This window comes from Eretmochelys imbricata, chromosome 6, assembly GCF_965152235.1.
Source record: "Eretmochelys imbricata isolate rEreImb1 chromosome 6, rEreImb1.hap1, whole genome shotgun sequence".
Taxonomy (NCBI): domain Eukaryota; kingdom Metazoa; phylum Chordata; order Testudines; family Cheloniidae; genus Eretmochelys; species Eretmochelys imbricata.
In genome coordinates this window covers 51,191,109-51,213,952 of record NC_135577.1, presented here as the reverse complement: position 1 = coordinate 51,213,952, position 22,844 = coordinate 51,191,109, and the positions used below count along the sequence as shown (strand labels likewise).

General features: G+C 41.6%; 1 protein-coding gene across 3 annotated transcripts in view; it reads right to left on the bottom strand.

Annotated features, from left to right (window-relative positions):
- Window positions 1–22,844, bottom strand: part of CAPRIN1 (cell cycle associated protein 1) — an 80,689-nt gene that overhangs the window by 19,867 nt on the left and 37,978 nt on the right. For all 3 annotated transcript variants that reach the window (XM_077818519.1, XM_077818521.1, XM_077818520.1), the window contains exons 5-12: window positions 21,540–21,778; window positions 21,317–21,399; window positions 18,287–18,424; window positions 17,567–17,619; window positions 17,390–17,476; window positions 5,077–5,232; window positions 4,577–4,685; window positions 935–996 (exon numbers count right to left, since the gene is read on the bottom strand). In XM_077818519.1, coding sequence (XP_077674645.1) covers window positions 935–996; window positions 4,577–4,685; window positions 5,077–5,232; window positions 17,390–17,476; window positions 17,567–17,619; window positions 18,287–18,424; window positions 21,317–21,399; window positions 21,540–21,778 — 927 coding nt within the window. The remainder of the gene's footprint in view (window positions 1–934; window positions 997–4,576; window positions 4,686–5,076; window positions 5,233–17,389; window positions 17,477–17,566; window positions 17,620–18,286; window positions 18,425–21,316; window positions 21,400–21,539; window positions 21,779–22,844) is intronic.

The window sequence follows — 22,844 nt, the reverse complement described above, 5'->3', positions numbered from 1 at the left end:
TCCTTTTAACTCAACTTCCTTGCAGGTAAGTTGGGGGTGAAGCAGACCAGTAAAGTTGTTTTAAAAACTGCTCTGCTTCCATCACCAACATGATCTGAAACCACCTGCAGAAAAATAAAAGCACTGCTTTGCAACAGAGGTTTGATGGCAATTCTTGAGAGGAAGTCCACAAGACTGGTTGCCAGAGTCACCTTTTTTGAACCATCACATGTCCCTAATCCATTGTACAGCAGAGCTGGAAGCAATTTAGCTGCTAGCTACATAAATGGTTGAGGAATGACTGTTAGAACTCGTTTGGACCGGGGGGGGGGGGGGGGGGGGGAGGGGGAAGGGGAGAGTGCATTGAGGAAAACCCATAAGCACCACTTAACATTATAAAATGCAAAAAAACCCTGGAAAATATAAAGTGGGAGGGAGGGGGGGAATGAATGCACCCAGGGCACACGCATGGCCCCTAAAGCAGAATCTGTGTGGACAATCACTGTAAGAACACACATTTCCCACACAGAGTTTAGTCTAAAAGGCATGTTACTCCTAATGCACATTTTCAATCTCTATTACTCCACATGGCACTTCCTGTTGATCTTCAATGGTGAAGCATTTGTCAGTCTTCTAGCAGGGACGCTTCCTGCTAGTTTCCATTCATTCCAGGGCTTTTATGCCTCTACTGAACAAAAAAGTCATGAGACCCTCTACACCGTCACTGATTCTTGTATCAGCTTTTCCCGATGTAAATTCAGCCACCATCAAGTTTGCAGACACCAAAATTGAAGGGGAGTGGAAACTAACAATACCAAAAAATCTTACAAGAAAAAATAAGCTTGATTTCTGATGCATCTAATGGTTAACCTCTTCCAACACAATAGTTACCAATTAAAATAAACCTAAAGCCAATTAAAGATCTAGTAAATGATTTACCGAGCATAGATCTTACCTGCGTAGCTTCTGGTTGCACAGGAACTTGGTTAGGCTGGGCAAGTCTAGATTCAGCATGAACTGGAAATACAATAAACTTTTTATTTACTATGTAACTGTATACTTCTTACATGGTATAAATTATAAGCGGGACTGGAAACACCACCTTTTACTAAGATTGCCCAACACAGCCCATAATAAGTTGTTTACAACTCTGCCAAACTAACATTTTGGGTTGAAATTTTTCAGGTTGATTGTCAGCCTCAGGATGAATTTTGAGGGGAAAACTGCAGCTAAAATGGTTCATCCATTGTGGAGAACAAGGACAGGGAATCTTGGGTTCCATTCCAGCCTGTGGAGGGGAGTGTTCCCATGTGGGTACAGATTCTTCTGACTGTTTCACCTCTTCTGCTCCACCACAGTCCTCTCTCCTCCTCACCCTGGCTCCTTGTCCCAGTCTCTAGCAAGTCCCAGTCCTGTGCCTCCTGACTCCATTCAAGCGCCAGTCCTCCCCCCTTGTCTGCATCTGAATCAGGCAGTGTGCTCCACTGTGCTGCCTGGGCCCAGCAGTGAGTCACTGAGAGTACAGGAAAGAGACACCCTGATCACATTTCAGGTGCCCAAACCTGGCTTAGCTGGCAGCAGCCTAGAACTACAGTTGCGGCAAAAGGCCTGCTCAGCCCTGAGCTGGAACATTCTCAGTGCAGATGGAATCTTTGGGGAATTTGACTGCTAAAATCAAAGTCTCTACTGAGCACATGAACCACTGTTTTTCAGAGGCTTATAAATTGGCATGATGTGGGTGGGTTTTCATGAGGACAGCAAGAGGAACATCCCTGCCACAACAGCCACAGCCTTCAAAATTTCAGGTCTCTTCTCCAAAGCATGATACACTAAAGCTATTTGTAGAAAAACTCCAAGAGTTTTTAAAATGGGCAAAACATATTTTTCTTGATTCTCTCCATTCCTCTATCAAATTCCTGTCAAACCTACTGGCAAAGTGTCCCATTTTCACTAGTGCTAGTTGACACAAAGGATTACAACCTACTACTACTATCAGTTACTCTGTTATCTCAAGTGTCAGGGCTTGGAGCAGTGGATCAAAGATTCCAAACCCACTGATGACTCATCATACAATGATCAATATGTCACATAATGGAATTCTGATTTTTTAGTTTGCTTTTTTTAAAAAGAGGAAGTTACGTACACAAGTGTTAAATGTTCATTACGGTTGCAAAGTTAAGTAGGGCTGTCGATTAATCACAGTTAACTCACACAATTAACAAAAAAATTAATCACGATCCATCAGTTTTAATCGCACCATTAAACAACACCAATGGAAATGTAATAAATATTTTTGCATGTTACTCTACATTTTCTATTGATTTCAATTTCAAACACAGAATACAAAGGATACCGTGATCACTCTACATTTTTATTACAAATGTTTACTGTAAAAAAAATAGTATTTCAATACACCTAATACAAGTCCTGTAGTGCAATATTTTGAAAGTTGAACTTACAAATTGTAGAACTATGTACAAAAAAAACTGCATTAAAAAATAAAAATTTAAAACTTTAGAGCCTACAAGTCCACTCAGTCCTACTACAAGTCCACTCAGTCCTACTACAAGTCCACTCAGTCCTACTACAAGTCCACTCAGTCCTACTACAAGTCCACTCAGTCCTACTTCAAGTCCACTCAGTCCTACTTCTTGTTCAGCCAATTGTTCAAACAAGTTTGTTCACATTTGCAGGCGATAACGCTGCCTGCTTCTTGTTTACAATGTCACCTGAAAGTGGGAACAAGCATTCACATGGAACCGTTATAGCCAGCGTCATGAGATATTTATGTACCAGATGCGCTAAAGATTCATATGCCCCTTCATGCTTTGGCCACCATGCCAGAGGACATGCTTCCATGCTCGTTAAAAAAACGTGTTAGTTAAATTTGTGACTCAATTCCCTGGGGGAGAATTGTAGGTCTTCTTCTCTGTCTTACCCGGATTCTACCATATATTTCACGTTATACCAGTTTCGGATGATGACCCAGCATACTGTTCATTTAAAGAACACTTTCAATGCAGATTTTACAAAACGCAAAGAAGGTACCTGTGAGATTTCTAAAGATAGCTACAGCACTCAACCCAAGGTTTAAGAATCTGAAGTGCCTTCCAAAAAATCTGAGAGGGACGAGGTGTGGAGCATGCTCTCATTAGTATTAAAAGAGCAACACTCAGATGCTAAAAACTACAGAACCCAAAACCACCAAAAAAGAAAAAAAATCTTCTGTTGGTGGCATCTGACTCAGATGATGAAAATGAACATGCGTCAGTCTGCACATCTTTGGATTGTTAATGAACAGAACCCATCATCAGAATGGATGGATGTCTTCTGGAAGGTTGGCTGAAGCATGAAGGGACATATGAATCTTTAGTGCATCTCGCACATAAGATATCTTGCAACACCAGCTATAACAATGCCATGCGAATGCTTGTTCCCACTTTCAGATGACATTGTAAACAAGAAGCAGGAACCATTATCTCCCGCAAATGTAAACCAACTTGTTTGTTTGAGCGATTGGCTGAACAAGAAGTAGGACTGAGTGGACTCATGGGCTCTAAAGTTTTAAAGTGTTTTATTTTTGAATGCAGGTTTTTTTTGGTACATAATTCTACATTTGTAAGTTCAACTTCCGTGATGAAGATATTGCACTACAGTACTTGTATTAGGTGAATTGAAACATACTTTTTTTTTGGACAGTGCAAATATTTGTAATACAAAAATATATAAAGTGAGCACTATACACTTTGTATTCTGTGTTGTAACTGAATCAATATATTTGTAAATGTAGAAAACACGTAAAAAATTGAAATAAATGGGATTCTATTATTGCCCTAAAGTTAAGCACTCAAAAAGGTTAGGCAATGTCAGAATGTAATGTTGCTTGTGCAACTATAATTCAGCCCCCTTGTGCATATACATGATAGAGTCTTTAATTACATTGTCACAAACTATTCCCACCCCACAAAGGATTCCTGACTCAAAGCACAGAATGGATAGTACTCACTTAACTGAGCAATTATTCAATATTTTGTTTTCTCCTTATTTAATGAGTGACCCCATGCCTTATTTACTGCACACTGATCAAACCCTGCTCTGAAAACAGAATTATTAAATTTTCACATGGGCTTTTCTATGGTGTTCATCACCATAGTGTCTGAGTGACTCAGAAGTACTTTTTGATTATCCCTGTGAGATGAGGGAGTATTATCTGAATTTTACAGAGAGGGAACTGAGGCACAGAAATTAAGGTCAGAATTATCCACTAAATCCAGAAATATTAGCCTAAGCACAGTGACATGTCCTTCACGAGCCAAACGCTTGGTCTTACGCTCAAATAATTGAAAGGACACCCAATTACCAGAGATTTTGGGCAATAATTTATACACCAATGCCACAAATGAAAATTAGAGCAATAGACTACTAGGTGTCTACAAAGTGCTCTGCAGCACAGCTGTATTCCATGAAAATCACATAATGACCTCACTGAGCACCAAGTGGGTTTAACCTTAGAGATAGCAGGGTTAGGGATGACTGAAATCAAGTTAGTTTTGCAAACCTCCCCCAAGATGCAGTTTTATGATTTACCATTACAAACCTGGAGGGCAAACCATCTGAGGCATGTCCAAGTTTTGTGCTGGATTCATGGGCTGTGCTGATACGATGGCAGGATCAAGAGCCTGATTTTCAAACTCCAACATGGAATCCTAATAGAATAATTCAACAGGATTAAAAATGTATTAAATTAGACTGTTATGATCAGGTATTTGGTCTTTTTTTTTTTTAAATGAAAAATAGGAATATCAATATATTTAAAATCAACTAAGATTTCAAGGATTCTCCTGCACCACTTACAACCCCAAAATTACGGAACTTACCTCACAACTATGAAGTATACTCCACTGAAAGATAATTTAACTATGTCAGCTTGTTTTCATAGGCAAATAGAATAAAGTACAAAAAACAAGCAGGTAACCTGTTCTTTACTATTTAGATGGCTTTATTATTTTTATTTTGGATAACTGAGGCATTACTAACAAAACGTAAAAATTTAGAGTCCCTCTTAAACCAGTTCACCACAGCAGAGCAACTACATACCTGCATGAAGTTGTATGGGCCCTGCATCTGTGCCATAAGGTCCTGTACTCGCTGTTTCCTAACAAGAGGGTCTGCTTGAGTCACAGTACTGAGAGCATGGGGTTCAGGAACTGGAGGAGATGTAGCTTGTGGTTGTTGCTGGAGTGAATTTACAACCTAGTGACGAAGTAACAATTGGCTCATGGGTTTCATCTACATATTTGGTTGAGAATATCAAACAATTTATCAAAAAGAGTAAAAACTTGGAACTTTGATGACAAAGGTTTGGCAAACTAGTAAGTGCAAAACAACTCCAAGTTCTTGGAAAAGAGTATGACTGTATCTTTCTACAATGCCAGCACAAGGGCCTCTATTACCAGTACATAGGTTTCCTAGGAGGTTTAATGCCTTATTTTTCTATACATTTCCTTTGCTTTTTTCAGAACTATGAACTGCTCAAAGAATGCTGCTGTGACAAAAGATTTAGCAACCATTACAATTACTTCAATTATTCAATATCCATCCACGCACCATCATGGTGCATTGTTTTTGACAGGTGAAATACAAAAATCAGTTATTTGTCTACCAATGAGACTAAGAAAGCATCTACACCTGGAAGTTTACCAAAATAGTTATTCCAGAATAACTCTCCATGTGGGCACACTCAGGGTACATTTACACTTGCAAAGTTACAGTGCCACTCAGAGCGCCAAAGGAAAACCACTGTTGTGTTCTTACACTGACAGCTGCCTGCGCAATAGCATGTTCACACCTGCGGCACCATTCAGAGCGGTGCACCATGGGCAGCTATCCCACAGAGCACCTCTTTCTCTTTTGCCGCTAAGACTTGTGGGAAGGCCTTGTGGGGCATCCTGGGTCTTGTCCCAATGCCCAGTGATTCACTGCTTCGCATCCCAGCAATCACTGTGCTTCTGTCTACATTTGGCGCCATCTTTCAATGGTTTGTGTACTGTGCACCCTGCCCCTTTCGGGCTGCAGGAATGGATCCCAAGCTGTTGACCAGTATGCTGTTCGCACTGACCAACACGTTACGAGTGACAGTGGAGTTATTCCTTAAACTACAAAGGCAAGGAATGAGACATTGATCTCGCCACATGTAGTAGCTACGACACGAGATTGCTTGTGGCATTCACGGAGGTGCTGATGACGGTTGAACACCGCTTTTGGGCTCAGGAAACAAGCACTGAGTGGTGGGATAACACTGTCATGCCCGTCGGGGATGATGAGCAGTGGCTGCAGAACTTTCGGATAAAGAATGCCACATTCATGGGATTAGGTGATGAGCTCGCCCCAGTCCTGCAGCGCAAGGACACGAGAATGAGAGCTGCCCTGTCGCTGGAGAAGCACATGGCGATTGCACTGTGGAAGCTGGCTACTCCAGACTGCTACTAATCGGTTGCTAACCAGTTCGGAGTGAGAAAGTCAACCGTTGGAGTTGAGCTTATGGAAGTACGCAGGGCCACTAATCACATCCTGTTCCAAAAGACTGACTCTGGGCAATGTGCGCGACATTGTGGATGGCATTGCACAAATGGGCTTCCCTAACTGTGGAGGGGCGACCAATGGCACACACATTCCAATTCTGGCACCAGACCACCTAGCCACCAAGTACATTAATTGCAAGGGGTATTTCTCAATGGTTCTCCAGGCACTTGTGGATTACCATGGGCATTTCACAGACATTAAAACAGGCTGCTCTGGAAAGGTGCATGATGCACGCATCTTTTGGAACACTGGCCTGTTCAAGAAGCTGCAAGCAGGGACTTTCTTCCCGGACCAGAAGATCACCGTAGGAGAAGTCAAAATGCCCACTGTGATCCCGGGAGACCCCGCCCACCTCTTAATGTCATGGCTCATGAAGCCATATACAGGGCAATTTGACAGCAGCAACGAGTGATTCAACAGGCTGAGCAAGTGCAGAATGACTGTGGAGTGCGCATTTGGCCATTTAAAAGACTGCTGGCGATGCCTATATGGGAAGCTGGATATGGCCAAGGACAATATTCCTATGCTTACAGCCGAGTGCTGTATGCTCCATAGTATTTGTGAAGGGAAGGGTGAAAGCTTCACTCAGGGCTCGACCACAGAGGCTCTGTGCCTGGAAGCTGAGTTTGAACAGCCAAGAGACCAGGGCTATTAAAGGGGCACAGCGCGGGGCCATGAGGATCAGGGATGCTTTGAGGCAGCAATTTGAAGCTGAAAGTGACTAATATTTGTGGCTATGCTTGGGATTGCAGTGCCTGTAATGCTAGGTGGTGACTGGTGCACATGATGCAAGAAGGGGCCTTAACATAATCGTATGTTGCTTTGCAGTGCTCTTTTTGCTTTCACTTAATAGAATAAAGATTGCTTTCAAACAAATAATTATTTTATTGAAGAAAAAAAAACAACCAAAAGAGAGAGTCAAATGAAAAAAATCATCAGCAGGGAGGGGGATGGAGGAAGGGAAGGTCTCAGGAGGAGGAGGGGTCCCAGGAGGGCTACAGATTTGTGTATATCCAGGGATCATACCCAACCTCCTTTGGAGTATGATGCAGGGGGTGCTGTACTTCAGCAGGGCCAAACTGCAGAGGAATTTGTGTTGAGTGCAGTGGGAGTCCACACTGCTGGACTGCGAGGAATGGAATGCTGCAGGTAGAGAGTGGAGCCAGGAGATTGATACGAGTGTGCTGGCAGTCTGGGGGCGTGGCATGGTAAAGAGTCTTGCGACCGTGGCTGCAGGGGAATGCGTGCATGGAGCTGCTCAGTTTAAAGAGCTAGTATCACCTTGGAGCTCCGTAACTGTTAAGAGCCACTCTGTGGCTTCTTTCTGGTGTGCTGCATTCTCCTTTTGGTCCCTCTTCTCGCTGTACCGCCACTCCTTCAATTCTTTTTTTCTTAGCGGCAAAGTGCATCATAACCTCACAAATAAAGTCCTCCTTAGTTCTTCTTGGACGCTTTCTAATTTTGTGCAGCCATTCTACCGCCAATAACAAAGAGGGAGGCTGTAATCTCAAGGTCATCTCTGTGAAGTTTAAATGCAACATTTTACAGAAGCAGTATTGTTTGCAACAGACAACACTGTTACAGTGCTTTAAAAACCCAGCCAGTACTCTCACACCTATCAGTAACTGGCAGTCCCCAGGCAAGCACACGAGCCACAAGACCCCCAAAATGATGAGCAGCCACAGGGGCAGGGTAAATCACTATTCCTGCTGTACACTGGGCACATGGCTCTTGGGTACCTGGGGAGAGCCAGCACTGTAAGGTTGGCCTGATAATCATTCCTATTCCCCACACTTTCCACAGGAGGTGATTATGGAAGATATCTCGCTTCTGAGGGTGAGCAGGGAATCAAGGGAGGGTCTTCTCCAAGCCTGCAGCTTCCGTCCTGGCTCTTATGCGGCTAGCCTGTGTGCAGCAATGGTCCCCCCACCAAGTTACTGTTAATGGCGCAAGAAACAAAGCAGCTCTGCCGAGGAACCTGTGGCAGCAGACTGCCCAGTATCTCCACGAGAGATTCCTTGAGATCTGAGCGAGATTCCCATGAAGTGAGGGAGTCTATCAACAGCCTGTTCCACCGCTCAGGCTAGGCATGAGGTGGGAGACAAGCCTGCTTTCTGAAACCCTCCCGCCCAACTCCTCGCTTCAGCAATTCCCAAAATCAGATCCACTTACCAGGGGCCTCCTCTCCTGTTTGCATTTCGTCAACCTCCAACTGCTGTAACTGGGTAGGCTCCAGGGGAGAAAAGAGCTCATGACTGCATGCATCTCTGGCCTCTGAGTCATCCTCTGCCTCTGGGTCCCCCTCCTCGTCCAAGATTGCCTCCTCCTAGATCGGTCCACTCTCGACTGGCACACGAGCCAACTAAATATCCACAGGGTCTCTCTCAGTGGAGGTGGGATCGCCACCAAGTATAGCGTCCAGCTCTTTGTAGAACCCGCAGCTCATGGGCACAGCACCAGAGCGGTAATTTGACTCCTGCGCCTTGTGGTAGGTATTCTGCGGCTCCTTCACTTTGACCCTGCACTGCAATGTATCCTGGGTCATGGCCCCTTTCTATCATGCATCTAGAAATCCATAGGCATCATAATTCTGACAGCTGGAACGCAGCTGTGACTGCACTGCCTCCTCTCCGCAAATGCCAATGAGGTCCAGCAGCTCTGCATTGCTCCAAGCGGGGGATTGTGTGGAGCTGGCATGGCCACCTGGAAAGATGCACTGAGACTACTGCACGCGTCACCGAGCAAACAGGAAGGGGACTTTCAAATGTGCAAAGGAATGCATGGGATGGGGCTGAAGGATGGTCACCTCAGGCCAGGGCAGTAGAGCACTGCATCTACACAGTTTCTGTGCACTAACTGACTTGGCAACGTGTACACCTTGGAAGTTATAGCGCTCAAAACTGCTTTACTGCGCACAAATTTGCCAGTGTATATGGGGCCTTATTCTGAAATCAAGAGTTTTTTTCCAATTTAACTTAATCCACTAAACTAAATCAGAAAAAGGCATTCATTTCTGCAATAAGGGAGTTCCACATGGAGTTATTTCTGAATATTATTCAGGAATATCTATTTTGGTAAATTTCCAAGTGTAGACATGCCCTTATAGTCTGTTTACTATAGTCTGTTTACTATGCACTATAGGGTGGGTAGAAAGCTGGCTAGATTGTCGGGCTCAACGGGTAGTGATCAATGGCTCCATGTCTAGTTGGCAGCCGGTGTCAAGTGGAGTGCCCCAGGGGTCGGTCCTGGGGCCGGTTTTGTTCAATATCTTCATAAATGATCTGGAGGATGGTGTGGATTGCACTCTCAGCAAATTTGCGGACGATACTAAACTGGGAGGAGTGGTAGATACGCTGGAGGGGAGGGATAGGATACAGAAGGACCTAGACAAATTGGAGGATTGGGCCAAAAGAAATCTGATGAGGTTCAATAAGGATAAGTGCAGGGTCCTGCACTTAGGACGGAAGAATCCAATGCACCGCTACAGACTAGGGACCGAATGGCTAGGCAGCAGTTCTGCGGAAAAGGACCTAGGGGTGACAGTGGACGAGAAGCTGGATATGAGTCAGCAGTGTGCCCTTGTTGCCAAGAAGGCCAATGGCATTTTGGGATGTATACGTAGGGGCATAGCGAGCAGATCGAGGGACGTGATCGTCCCCCTCTATTCGACATTGGTGAGGCCTCATCTGGAGTACTGTGTCCAGTTTTGGGCCCCACACTACAAGAAGGATGTGGATAAATTGGAGAGAGTCCAGCGAAGGGCAACAAAAATGATTAGGGGTCTAGAACACATGACTTATGAGGAGAGGCTGAGGGAGCTGGGATTGTTTAGCCTGCAGAAGAGAAGAATGAGGGGGGATTTGATAGCTGCTTTCAACTACCTGAAAGGGGGTTCCAAAGAGGATGGCTCTAGACTGTTCTCAATGGTAGCAGATGACAGAACGAGGAGTAATGGCTTCAAGTTGCAGTGGGGGAGGTTTAGATTGGATATTAGGAAAAACTTTTTCACTAAGAGGGTGGTGAAACACTGGAATGCGTTGCCTAGGGAGGTGGTGGAATCTCCTTCCTTGGAAGTTTTTAAGGTCAGGCTTGACAAAGCCCTGGCTGGGATGATTTAACTGGGAATTGGTCCTGCTTCGAGCAGGGGGTTGGACTAGATGACCTTCAGGGGTCCCTTCCAACCCTGATATTCTATGATTCTATGATTCTATGTTTCAACAGGGTTTCTAAATCTTAGGTAGGCCTAACCAGCTTTGTAGGGACTTAAGTAACCAGATGTTATTCTACATAAATTGCCTGAGAATGCAGTGACCTCTGGTCTCAGGCAGCCTGGTCTAGCGAAAATGGGCGCCCAAACAGTATTCTGAGACAGGCCCAGAGGCATGGTTAAGCCTGGAGGTGCAAGTTAAGATGCTCAAGCAGTAGTCTCTTAAGTCTGCTCTGCAACCTGTATACCCTGAACACAAACAGTATAGAGTAAAGGATCTCTGCTACACATTTGGAGAAAAAGAACAGTGGGATTTTCTTTACACATTAGAGTCTCGGGGTGGGGGTGGGGGGTCACAGTAACAGGACTGCAGTATAGCATATGATTACATTCAGGCATGAAATAACTGAGCAGCAGGAGATGGCAAGCAAGAGAGGTTAAGACTTAGAAGAGGCTCGTAACTGTGTCCAAGCTTGAGAACATTCCCTGCTGATCCCCAGAAGCCAAACACAGTGGTGGCCCTTTCAAATATTAATTGGGATCATTACTGGTAATCTGTCCAGAGCCTCTCTGTATCTAGGAGTTAGTAAATGCCAAAATCTAAAGAGTTACAGACCAGCTTCAAACAGACCCAACATCAAATTATGCAGAAATGCCTTTGAGATCTAGCTGTACTGGTCATTGTAAATGGTGCACATGGCTTGAGGGAATCAAGGGAAGAATACTTATAGGAACAAAAAACATACCTAACATCTGATTGTCTAAGATGAAGACTGTTCACAGTTGTGATGGCTAATACTCAGAATCATGCTCTCGGAGGGGGAAATTCTATGATTACAGTATTTAGTATCTTCATAGCTGAGTTCCTTTTGTCTCACCCTCAAAGGCTGTCAGATGAGCTACTTTCCGATGGTGTCCAAAAATAGTCTTATTTCGCTACAACTAGGTGTCTACAATTTTTTAGTTTATGTGAATTATTAGTTCACTTATGATATTCTGCACCGAGCCAGCATTTCCAGAGATGGGTATGGCTATTTGCGCCTGCCCAATATTTTGGAGGCACTGATTAGTGTACAGATATTCCTGACTTATATTCCTCTTCTACAGCATTTGAGCACAGATACATGAAGTTAATATAATACCACTTTAAAAACAATGACCGATTTCCACTTCCACAAAAAACCCAGACTTAGCACCAATTTTGTGGGACTGGTGATGTTATGTTTTCCAAAAGGTACCCACTGGAAGAATCTGACATCACTAGATGTCTTGAGTGACCGTGGAGCAAAGGATGGAGGGAAGTGTGGCATTCAGAAACACAACAGCAGCTCCCAGAGAGCACAGCTTCACACGGTAGTAAAGTTTTGAAAATCCTAGTGGCTAGGAACCCAGCTGAACTGAACACCCAGCACCAAGAATAAATTTAAAAACCCACCAACTTCCACCCACATTTTGGTTTAAAATTCCTCATGTCCAAGTGCACACAATTGGCCATCCAAAGAAGATCCTTTGAAAATTTCCATTATAAGTACATATGATTTAACACCATCTCAGAAGCATTGCCCAAAGTGAGGGCTTTTTGTTTAAGTTTTTTAAGTCTCCTGAGAAGATTACACTACATTTAATTCCCTCTCACTTTATAAGGCCCAATTCTAAATTTTTGCTTTGTACAATCCCCAAAATGCCAATTATGGAGTGGTTCAGTGTGAAATAAAATAGAAAGATTGTTTGGAGAATGGAAGTTAGATTGTAAAATACATTTTGAAAACAATGATAAGATCGCAAGTATGGAATCCCCCTCACTTAGATATTGGTACAAAGCTTTGACAATAATTGATTCCATTTTTTTAAAAGCGGACACAAAACTTGGTTAGCAGCTACTGGCTTAATATAACGAGGTTATAAGTCTAAAAATCCATGGTTTGAAATTGACTAGTAAAAACATCCAACCTAAGTAGTTTTGAGCAAATCTATAAAAACTGGACAGTTTTTGCATGAAATTTAAAACGGCATCTTTTAAGAAATGTAGCACGCTGAATTAGATGAGAGAAATGCAATGCTGAAGGGAACCTCAAGAAGTCATCTAGCCTCCCATTATGAGGCAGGATGAAGTATGCCTACCACCAATCCTGTCAGATGCTTGTCTAACCTATTTCTTAAAGCTTCTGTAGCCCTACGTAACCTGTTCTAATGCTTGCCTAGCCTCATAGTTAGGTATTTGCCCAATACCTAAACTAAATTTCCCTTAGCTCAGGCACTAATTTTTTAAGCCATACAAAAATTTGCAGAGGGGTAAATCTTGAGTATATCTTTGTAATGAGTAGTTTTTAGAGAGAATTTAAGATCACGGTCATTTCCACCACCACACCGTTTCCTTCAGAAGTCAACATTTCTCCTTCAGAGAAACTCATGAATTGCCTCCTTTCAAAACATCAAATATTTCTCAACACAACCAAAGCAACAGGTGGCCCTCAGTTAAGATGGATGCCGACTTCTGAGAGCAAAAGGGCTGGCATCCTCCCTGATAAAAAATGGCTTAATTCCCATTGCATAATAGTGGCTATCTTCGCCAAGAGAAGCTGTGACCTCTGTCCCATGGAGTACATTGGGAAATGATGGCCATTTTAAAAAGAGGGCCATTCTTTGTGAACTTCTCTGAGGAAGTCTTTGTCTACTACTCTCTACTGAAGAGCAAAAAACATACAATTACAAAGAATGGAACGATGTGACCCTTAACCTTCAACATTTCTTTCCATAAACTACCCCACAGAACCAGATTGATACACAGGGCAGGAGAGGGCTGGGGGAGGTGCACGCGCACGCACGTACTTAAAGGGCAGAAGGACTAGGGTTTACTTTCCTACCACTTTGTGCTGTTCTAGAAATGCAAAGCAGCTGTAGACCAGGTTTAACTGCCCAGTAGTGATACCATGAGAAAAAATATGTAAAGGCTCTTTAAAAATCATTTCATGTAGGACTACTACACATTTTAAAATTTATCATAATTGTATAGCTTTGCACAGCATCACTACTGTGTAGAGCTGTTTGAGAGTCCAACTGTACCATAATGCTTGGTTAACTTAAGTTAAACCTTTACTCAATTTCCTGGGTTTATGCTTCTTGTTTTGGGTATAAAATGCTAACTTTTTTAAATTCCAAATTACTCATACTCAACCTTGCTGACATCTTAATTAGGGTTGTCAATCACCGTTAACTCACACGATTAACAAAAAATTAATCTCAATTAAAAAAAATTAACCGATTGATCAGTTTTAATCGCACTGTTAAACAATAGAATACTAATTGAAATTTATTAAATATTTTGGATGTTTCTACATTTTCATATATATGTATTTCAATTACAACAGAATACGAAGTGCATATTTTTATTACGAATATTTGCACTGTAAAAATGATAAAAAATACTATTTTTCAGTTCGCCTCATACAAGTACTACAATGCAATCTCTGTCATGAAAGCGCAACTTACAACGGTAGGGTGTTTTTGTCACATAACTGCACTCAAAGACAAAACAATCTAAGATTTTAGAGCAGAGGTCTCAAATTCCCAGCCCGCAAGCCATCTGCGGCCCACAGGGCTCAGCTGTGTTGGGGCCTGGTCTCTCCACTGGCCCCACGTGCAGCCCCCGGGCACTCCCTCCCCCCAGGCAATTTACAATGACCCAGGGCCCCGGCAGCGCAGCAGAGCAGAGCAGCATCTGCCTGCTCGCTCCTGGTGTCTGCCGGCCCCTCCCTGTGGCCGCACAGTAGGGAGGGACTAGGTTGTGCCTCCATGCACTGTCCCCACCCTGAGCACCCCTGCGGCCAATGGGAAGCTGCAGGGGCAGTGCCTGGGGACAGCAGCGTGCGGAGGCCCCGGAGCTCCCCCAGTCTTGGATCCCCAGGTAAGGGATGCACCCCCTCCCAAAGCCTGCACCTCCACCCCCCCCCCACATACCCCTCAAACTTGCTCCCAGAGCCTGCACCCCAATCCCCTACCCCAGATCTCCTCCCTCACCCCAACTCCCTCCCAGAGCCTTAGGCAGGTGGGGGGGTGGAGTTTTTTTGGCGGGGGGGGGGGGGGAGGTTCTGGGAGGCATAAGTGACATTATTGGTCCACTGGGAGGATTTGAGGACTGGCACTGGCCCTAAGGTAAACTGAGTTTGAGACCCCAAGTCCACTCTGTCCTACTTCTTGTTCAGCCAATGGCTAAGACAACAAGTTTGTTTACATTTACAGGAGATAATGCAGCCCTATCATTTACCAGAGAGCAAGAACAGGCATTTGCATGGCACTTTTGTAGCCAGCATAGCAAAGTATTTACGTGCCAGGTATGCTAAACATTTATATACTCCTTCATGCTTTGGCTACCATTTCAGAGGATATGCTTCCATGTGGATAACGCTCAATAAAAAAAAGTGTGTTAATTAAATTTGTAACTGAACTCCTTGGGGGAGAATAGTAAGTCTTCTGCTCTATTTTACCCGCATTCTGCCATATATTTTATATTATAGCACTCTCGGATGATGACCCAGCACAAGTTCATTTTAAGAACACTTACACTGCAGATTCTGACAACGCAACGCAGCATGAGATTTCTAAAGATAGCTACAGCACTCAACCCAATGTTTAAGTGCCTTTCAAAATCTGAGAGGGATGAGGTATGGAGCATGCTTTCAGAAGTCGTAAAAAAGCAACACTCCAATGTGGAAACTATAGAACCCGAATCACCAAAAAGAAAATCAACTTTCTACTGGTTGCATCCATCCGAGTCAGATGATGAGAATGAACATGCGTCAGTCCACACTGCTTTGGATCGTTATCGAGCAGAACCCATCATCATCAGCATGGACGCATGTCCCCTGGAATGGTGGTTGAAGCATGACGGGACATATGAATCTTTCGCACATGTGGCATGTAAATATCTTGTGACGCCAACTAAAACAGTGCCATGTGAATGCCTGTTCTCACTTTCAGGTGACACTACAAACAAGGAGGCAGCATTATCTCCTGCAAATGTAAACAAACTTGTTTGTCTGAGTAATTGGCTGAACAAGAAGTAGGACTGACTGGACTTGCAAGCTCCAAAATGTTACACTGTTTTATTTTTATTCATCGTTCTACATTTCTCAGTTCAACTTCATGATAAAGAGATTGCATGACAGTACTCGTATTATGTGAACTGAAAAATATTTCTTTTTTGCTTTTTTACAGTGCAAATAATCAAAAATATAAGCACTGTACACTTTGTATTCTGTGTTGTAATTGAATCAATATATTTGAAAATGTAGAGAACATCCAAAAATATTTAAATAAATGTTATACTATTATTGTTTAATCGTACGACTAAACAGATTAATCGCTTGACAGCCCTAATTTTAATATATGGGGGGGGGGCGTTGTTTTGTTTTTTAAGACAAGGAATGGGATTTAAGCATCAGAATATGGCACAGTCAGCAGCACAGTTATACAAATAAAAAATCTTCTAGCTATAGACTGGTGTCTCACATCCATTCTAAGTACTGTTCATTCTGAAAGCCATGAATAAATCTGTGGATCATGAATTTCTGATGGACTGGCTATAATATCTGGCAGAGCACATATCAAGATGGTTCCTCTTTTCTCAAGAAATCCTGAAGCAGTGACAGGCAGTTACTCCACCTCAAGGCTGAAAGAGCAAGGAAGACACCGCATAGAGTCAAAGGGAATAAAAATGTTCTTGGAAGGGGGCAGCTCTGGAACTTGATTCTGCATGAGATTAAGCTGAACCAAGCACTAATCCAGTCATATACACTGAAAAATTACTTTGTTCATATTATATATACACACACACACACCCCCCTAATAGATGGAGTAAGTTCATGTTCAATCCACCGATCAAGAAGTTATGAAGTAAGACAGTGGATAACTATTCTCTCCAATACATGAAAATGTGTGTAAAGAGCCTCTGTTTTAGTAGAGTGGTGGATTTAAATATTAGATAATAAATCTATGTAAGTCACAGTATTTGTAAAATTCTTATTATCAGTGTTGTAATTCATGTGTGCAAAACAGAGTGTTAAAGCTGAACACTCATTTTCATGACTTGTATGAAGAATGAATAATGCATTAACCGTTTTCTTTTTAAGTATGACTTTTCTTCTAAAAGTAAAAATATATGTAGTACATATAGATTTATCTACGTCTGAGCAGACTTGTGAACAGCCAGCAGGCAATGTAAACTGTGGTTGAGTTTACATGTGGAATTAGCAGCTGTATCACCAGGGAACTGCATAAAGCAATACAGCTCCATAATGCTGTCAATAGCTGTAACTACAATTTAGAAGTTCTACACTGGCTATGCATCAGTGACAATTTTAAAACTGCTTGTTACTCTTCTAGTTCCACCTCCTAAACCTACTACTACACTACTAAACGAACTTCACCATTGAGATTTAGCTACATGCAAGGTTAATGCTATAGAGATCTTCGAGCTGGGTACACAATACCGGAAAATATGGCCAGCTCAAGACTGGTAAAAAGGTTATTTTTGCATTAAAATCTATTATGAATGTTTTGAAGAGTTGTGAGTCAGTGAAAACAGGGACTGCAATTTTACCAGCAGCACATAAGACATCTTACCTCAACCGTTTCAACTGTCCACTCATCTACCTGTTCCTTCTCACTGCTGCTGAACTGAGTTTCCGCCATGAACTGTCTGTTTACAAACTAAAATAAAAATGAAAAAAAAAAAAGGTATGAAAGAGACAGTGGCATTAAAACTAAAATAGTGACTGCGATCTTTCCACTGAATAGTACCTCAGTTGATTCAACTTCACTTGGTTCAGTGTATTCTTCTGTTGGCTCAGGTTCTATGAGAAAGATATACTATTTTAGGCACATGCCATTAAGTAAATGTATATGTTACTCTTTCCTTTTGACTCTGGGGGGGGGGAATAGTCCAATCCCAACCAGTAGTTTAACAGTGTATCTTCCTTTGACAAACACTGTTTTTGTTGAATCTTTGTGATTTTAGAATTAGGAGAACATCGGTTCTGTTCTTAAACCTACAGCTCTACAGCAAACTGGACTGCAAGGGAAAGCAAGATGTGGTCACCAATTTTAATCTACACGATAGCACATAAACAGTTTCACTGTTAAGATGGATTCCTCAATAGAAGTGCAATGAGCTTTGTCTTGAGTGCATATTTTGAACATTTGCCCAATCAGTGAAGATCCCATTAAGTGGCTGTGCCTTGTTAGGCTGCTGCTATATTCAGGATTTTAATTGCTAGTTAGCTCATTCCTAACATTTATGCACTTTGCATTTATCTAGTATGTAGCCAGGCTACATATGTTCTTTTACAAAGCATGAAATTCTGTCTACGGCACTAGGCTGACTGAATAGTTCGGATATAAGAGCTTGATTTATTTCACATTTGTAATTATTTTTCCACTGCTCTCATGGACCCCAGCAAGTAGGAATAACAGTAGACCTACAACTTACATATGGAGACCAAAACAGATAAATGTACTTACCAGCTTCTGCTACAGGATCTTCCACTGCAGGTGCAGGGGCTGCCTCCTCTTCCTCACACAATCCATTCTGATGGTTGTGGGTACTATCAAAATAACTAGTTTGAAGAATACGTTCAACAACATCCTTCAAGGCCTTGTCTGCAAAGGAATTAAACTCTGGTCAAGTATAGACTAAAGATCATATAACTATTTTCCAGGATGATGTCTGTTCCCCCACCATCCCTCCCCAAAATCTCAAAACTTCTTTTCCATTTATTGGTAAGCAACATTTACTGTCCAGAATTAGTCTAATGTCACTTTGAATTTAATTATCTACCATGGAATGTCCTCTGGAATTTAACAATCAGAAATTAAAAGCATCTCCTGAGTTCTGCCAGCACTGCATACTGTCTGTTTATACATTAAACCACGGTAATTTAAAGAGCAGCTAACAACTTCAAAGTTAATTTGAAGCAATTCTTCTTCTTGAATCTATGAAAAGCTGAACTTCATTTCTGATTAGATCCTAAGGGGTAAGTATCTTAAAATGTACCATGAAATAAGTTGTTAGACACTGGTAACTCAAGCATATGCAAGATCTCTGCGACATCTGCGTACACCCCCCCAGAACCATAGCATAACCCTAGAGTCCTGGAACGACTGCAAAGTCTAGGGTTATGCTATGATTCTGGGTGGTGTACATGATGGTGGTCCAGAAGTGCCACTATGGCAGTCAGAGACAGCAGTATCATCTGCAGCACACATCTGGGGAGAAAGGGGCATAGATCCCATAGGAGGATGCAGTCAGGTCGGGGGGGTTTGACCAATCCATATGCCCTCCCCTGATGGTCCCTTGCCACTTGAGTGCATTTGGTAAATAATCTGCAAACTGAACACTCCTCTTTAATGTAGGCTTTTCCTAGGGCCAGCAAGCCCCACATGTGGGGATCACTCCCCCACGCTACAGATGTTTAAACCCTGATGAACACATCACCAGGGAAAGACTTAAACTACAGGTAACATACACTAAATCTAACACTATATTAAGGGATTGTGAGGTGAAAACGACAGAGCTCCAACCCCAGACACAGGCAGTAAAATGGAAGTGGGGGCACACCGCACAGAGCCAGGGGAGGTGCTAGTCATAAGGCATAAGCACTGCCCCTCTACAGGTATGGCTTAGAAAAGTTTCTTCAGCTTTGGCTGGCGCGCATGCCCACACACCCACCCTAAATGGACTACACAGCTGCATCTACTCAGAGACGAAGAGATGCATCAGCCAGGCCAACTAATCTGCCAATGAGAACTTTTGACATGTGTCCAGTCTTTATCTCACCAACATATTACAACCCATTTGTTGCATGCAAATTAGCTGCAGAAGAATAGTGGCAATTGGTTGGGATACATGGAGTCATTTGACATCAGAGGTAAAAGCTGACCTGAACCTGTCCGTAAGCCTATATCATAACTATATACAATTTTTAGTAACTTACCTTTTTACAAAAAAAATTCTTCAAATATAGCATAGACACAAGATTTCTATTACTTTTATATATGGAAGTTTGAAGAATTTTCTTCCGTTAAACTCATTTGGGAGTGAATTTAAGTATGGTAGATGCTAAATTTCTTAAAGAACACAGTTTTCAATCTATTTTATGTCCAACTAATTACTGAATTTTCAAAAATTTAAGTTGTGTAACTTTGGATGATACACTGCATTTTTCATATATAGCAAAGATGTTAAATCCTTGCTTTAAGTACAAAATGGAATTCAGTCTAAAATATGGAGTCACAACAAGCACTTCCCTAATAAGCTGAATGCACTGTAAAGCATACATCTACGTATCTTGGGCCCACACGAGAAAATCCTAATAGTATCTAGTTGTCACTTAAAATGCCATGTTTTGTTATAATTACAAGTAATTATTCTTTTGTGCATTATTTGCAATACTGAAAATACTAAAAACAAAACCCTGATTTTAACACCACATTTTCTAAGCAATGAAGAAAATAGAGAACAATTTCAACTGTAGAATAAGCAGCAACTGTAAATGAATGCATATGCAAAGATTGCTTTTTCTTGACAAAATTCTGCTTTACATACAAAAATATTTTATCTTCCTAAAACTCTAAGTTGTTTTCAACAATTCTTGACAAGGTTAGCACATCCTTATGTCACATTTTCAGCCTAAACTATCTATTTGGTCCAAAATCACAAAGTATAATTATGTCAGAGAATTATTATCTCAACAGCTATAGCAGTTTTCAGAGAAAAGCAACCAACCCTGGAAATATTAAACCCCTTATCCTTTAATGGTTTATCTTATTCACACAAATATACTTCAAAACATCCATTCTGTGAAATATAATTGCTGAGATTCGTTTTAAAACCACACTCCTTTAATTCCTCCAACAGGAAGGTTCATTTCATCTCAAATTAAGCAATATGTTTGGATATATAGCTGTTTTCATAAAACCACATATGTAGATAGATTTACTTACACAAATAAAACAAACCATATCTTGCTAAGAAACCAGATGATATTCTTGCCAGATTTTCCAAAGAGCCTAACTCCCATTTAAGCACCTCAACAGAAGCTGAGGTCGCCTGAAAATTTGGCTACCATTTAAGCATTCCATTTTAAAAAAAGTCATAACTTGCCTTGTTTAAGGTATAAAACTAACCAAGTACATATTTAGTTGAAAAATATTCCTTGCATAACCCACAGTTTTCTAGAAAGCAAAAAACTGCTACTAAGCATGATCAGTGACAGAACACTGCTGAAGCAGCAGAAACTGGGGGCCCAGTAAGTGATGAGTAAGGTTGTGTCAGTGCCAAATACAACATGCACTAAGTTAGCATTTCACTGAACTACAGTTACAACATAGCTGAGACTAAGATAATTCAGTCACTATCCTGACAAGCGATTAGCAAAAGATAGCAATTCTGACAGTTAAAACTATAATCACAGGAGTTTGTAATGTAACTTTTACTCATATATTTCATATATTTTTTCCTTGCATTCAATCTTCTACTTTAAACATACTTACACGTAGTTCCACAAACAGGCTTATCCTTCCCTTCCAGTAAGTCCCACAGGTGAATGGATGCTTGTTCATACTGTTCATTCAACCTTCAACAAAAATATTAATTAATTGAAGCATAACATTACTTGACAGGTCTCAAAATTCTTATGCTGAAGACAATTAGAATAAATGCACTGATCAATATTAACATTACAGAGATTACTTAATAGTAAAACTAGCGCATTACCTTATCTTCATGTCCCGCTCAGGGTCAACTAGCTTGTAAAACTCATCCAGCATTGTCAGTTCCTCCTCTGTCAGTACAGGGATGCCATTTGAGCCCTGTTTCAGGTCACTGCGCACTTCATCGTCTCCTAACTTGTCCAAAATAAACTGCAGCTCAAGTACAGTCTTTAAACGTTTCTGTTCAGCTTCTTCTCGCATCAGCTGCTCCCGGCGGGCTGTCTTCTTTATTGTTTTCTGGATCTGCTCACAAGGAAAGGGGAACGTTAGACTACTTAAGATAGATCATTTTGAGTTGCAGTCTAACTCGATCCAGTACAGAATCTATGTGTCCAGGGAACTGGCTTTTACATGCCACCACAAATACTATATTTTGTTTATATAAAGCAATGATACTCAAGACTGAGGCGCATGATCCACAAGTGGTTCTTTGATATGACTCTTGCAGCTCTTTACAGAACATACTAAAATACTGTGATATAATTAACAGCCAATCAAGATGCTTTTACATTATTAACCGATTGTAGTTGACAAAATACTTGGTCAATCATTTTGCTGTAAGAATTTATCTATCTATCTATCTATCTATCTATACACACACACACAGCCATCATACTGTTTAAACATGAATATATAGTACTATGGTAAATGAATCTATGAATTCACAAAACTGTGGCTCTTTTGGGTAATGCAAATCACTAATTTGGCTCCTGAACCACGGAGGTCTGAGTACCACTGCTATCAAGCTACTGGCTCTAATCATAATCAATATAACCATCTTTAAGATTTTACCAAGATATTCTTCATATGTAGTGCCAATGAAAGTATACTCCACTAAAAGAGAAAAATAACCGACATTTACCAACTTTATCGAAGATCAACTTTAGAGACCTACTGTTGGAATATTATATTATGATCCCCCAACAAATCCACTTGTCTATTCATATACAGAGTTATAAAAAGTCCGATGGAAAGGGCTGTGCCAGAGCAGTACAGTAATTCAGCTCAGGAAAGAAAAGGAGCACAGGCGCTCTAGAGAAGAGGAAGAGCAACCCTTCGTCATCAATCTGCATAAGTACTGGTGACAAACAGAATAAAACTTCTGGCTAGTGACCTCAGGGGTTCACACAACAAATTTTTTGGTGGTCTCAGAGCGTGGCGACCAACTACTGCTGGTCGTGGCTCTGACAATTTTTCCTAAAATACTTTATTTGTTTTTGTTAAAGTTAATTATGCACATACACATGTCCAAACCATTGCAATTTATTTATGTAAGGTTTGGGGGGAGGTGTTGGGTTTTTTTTCCACT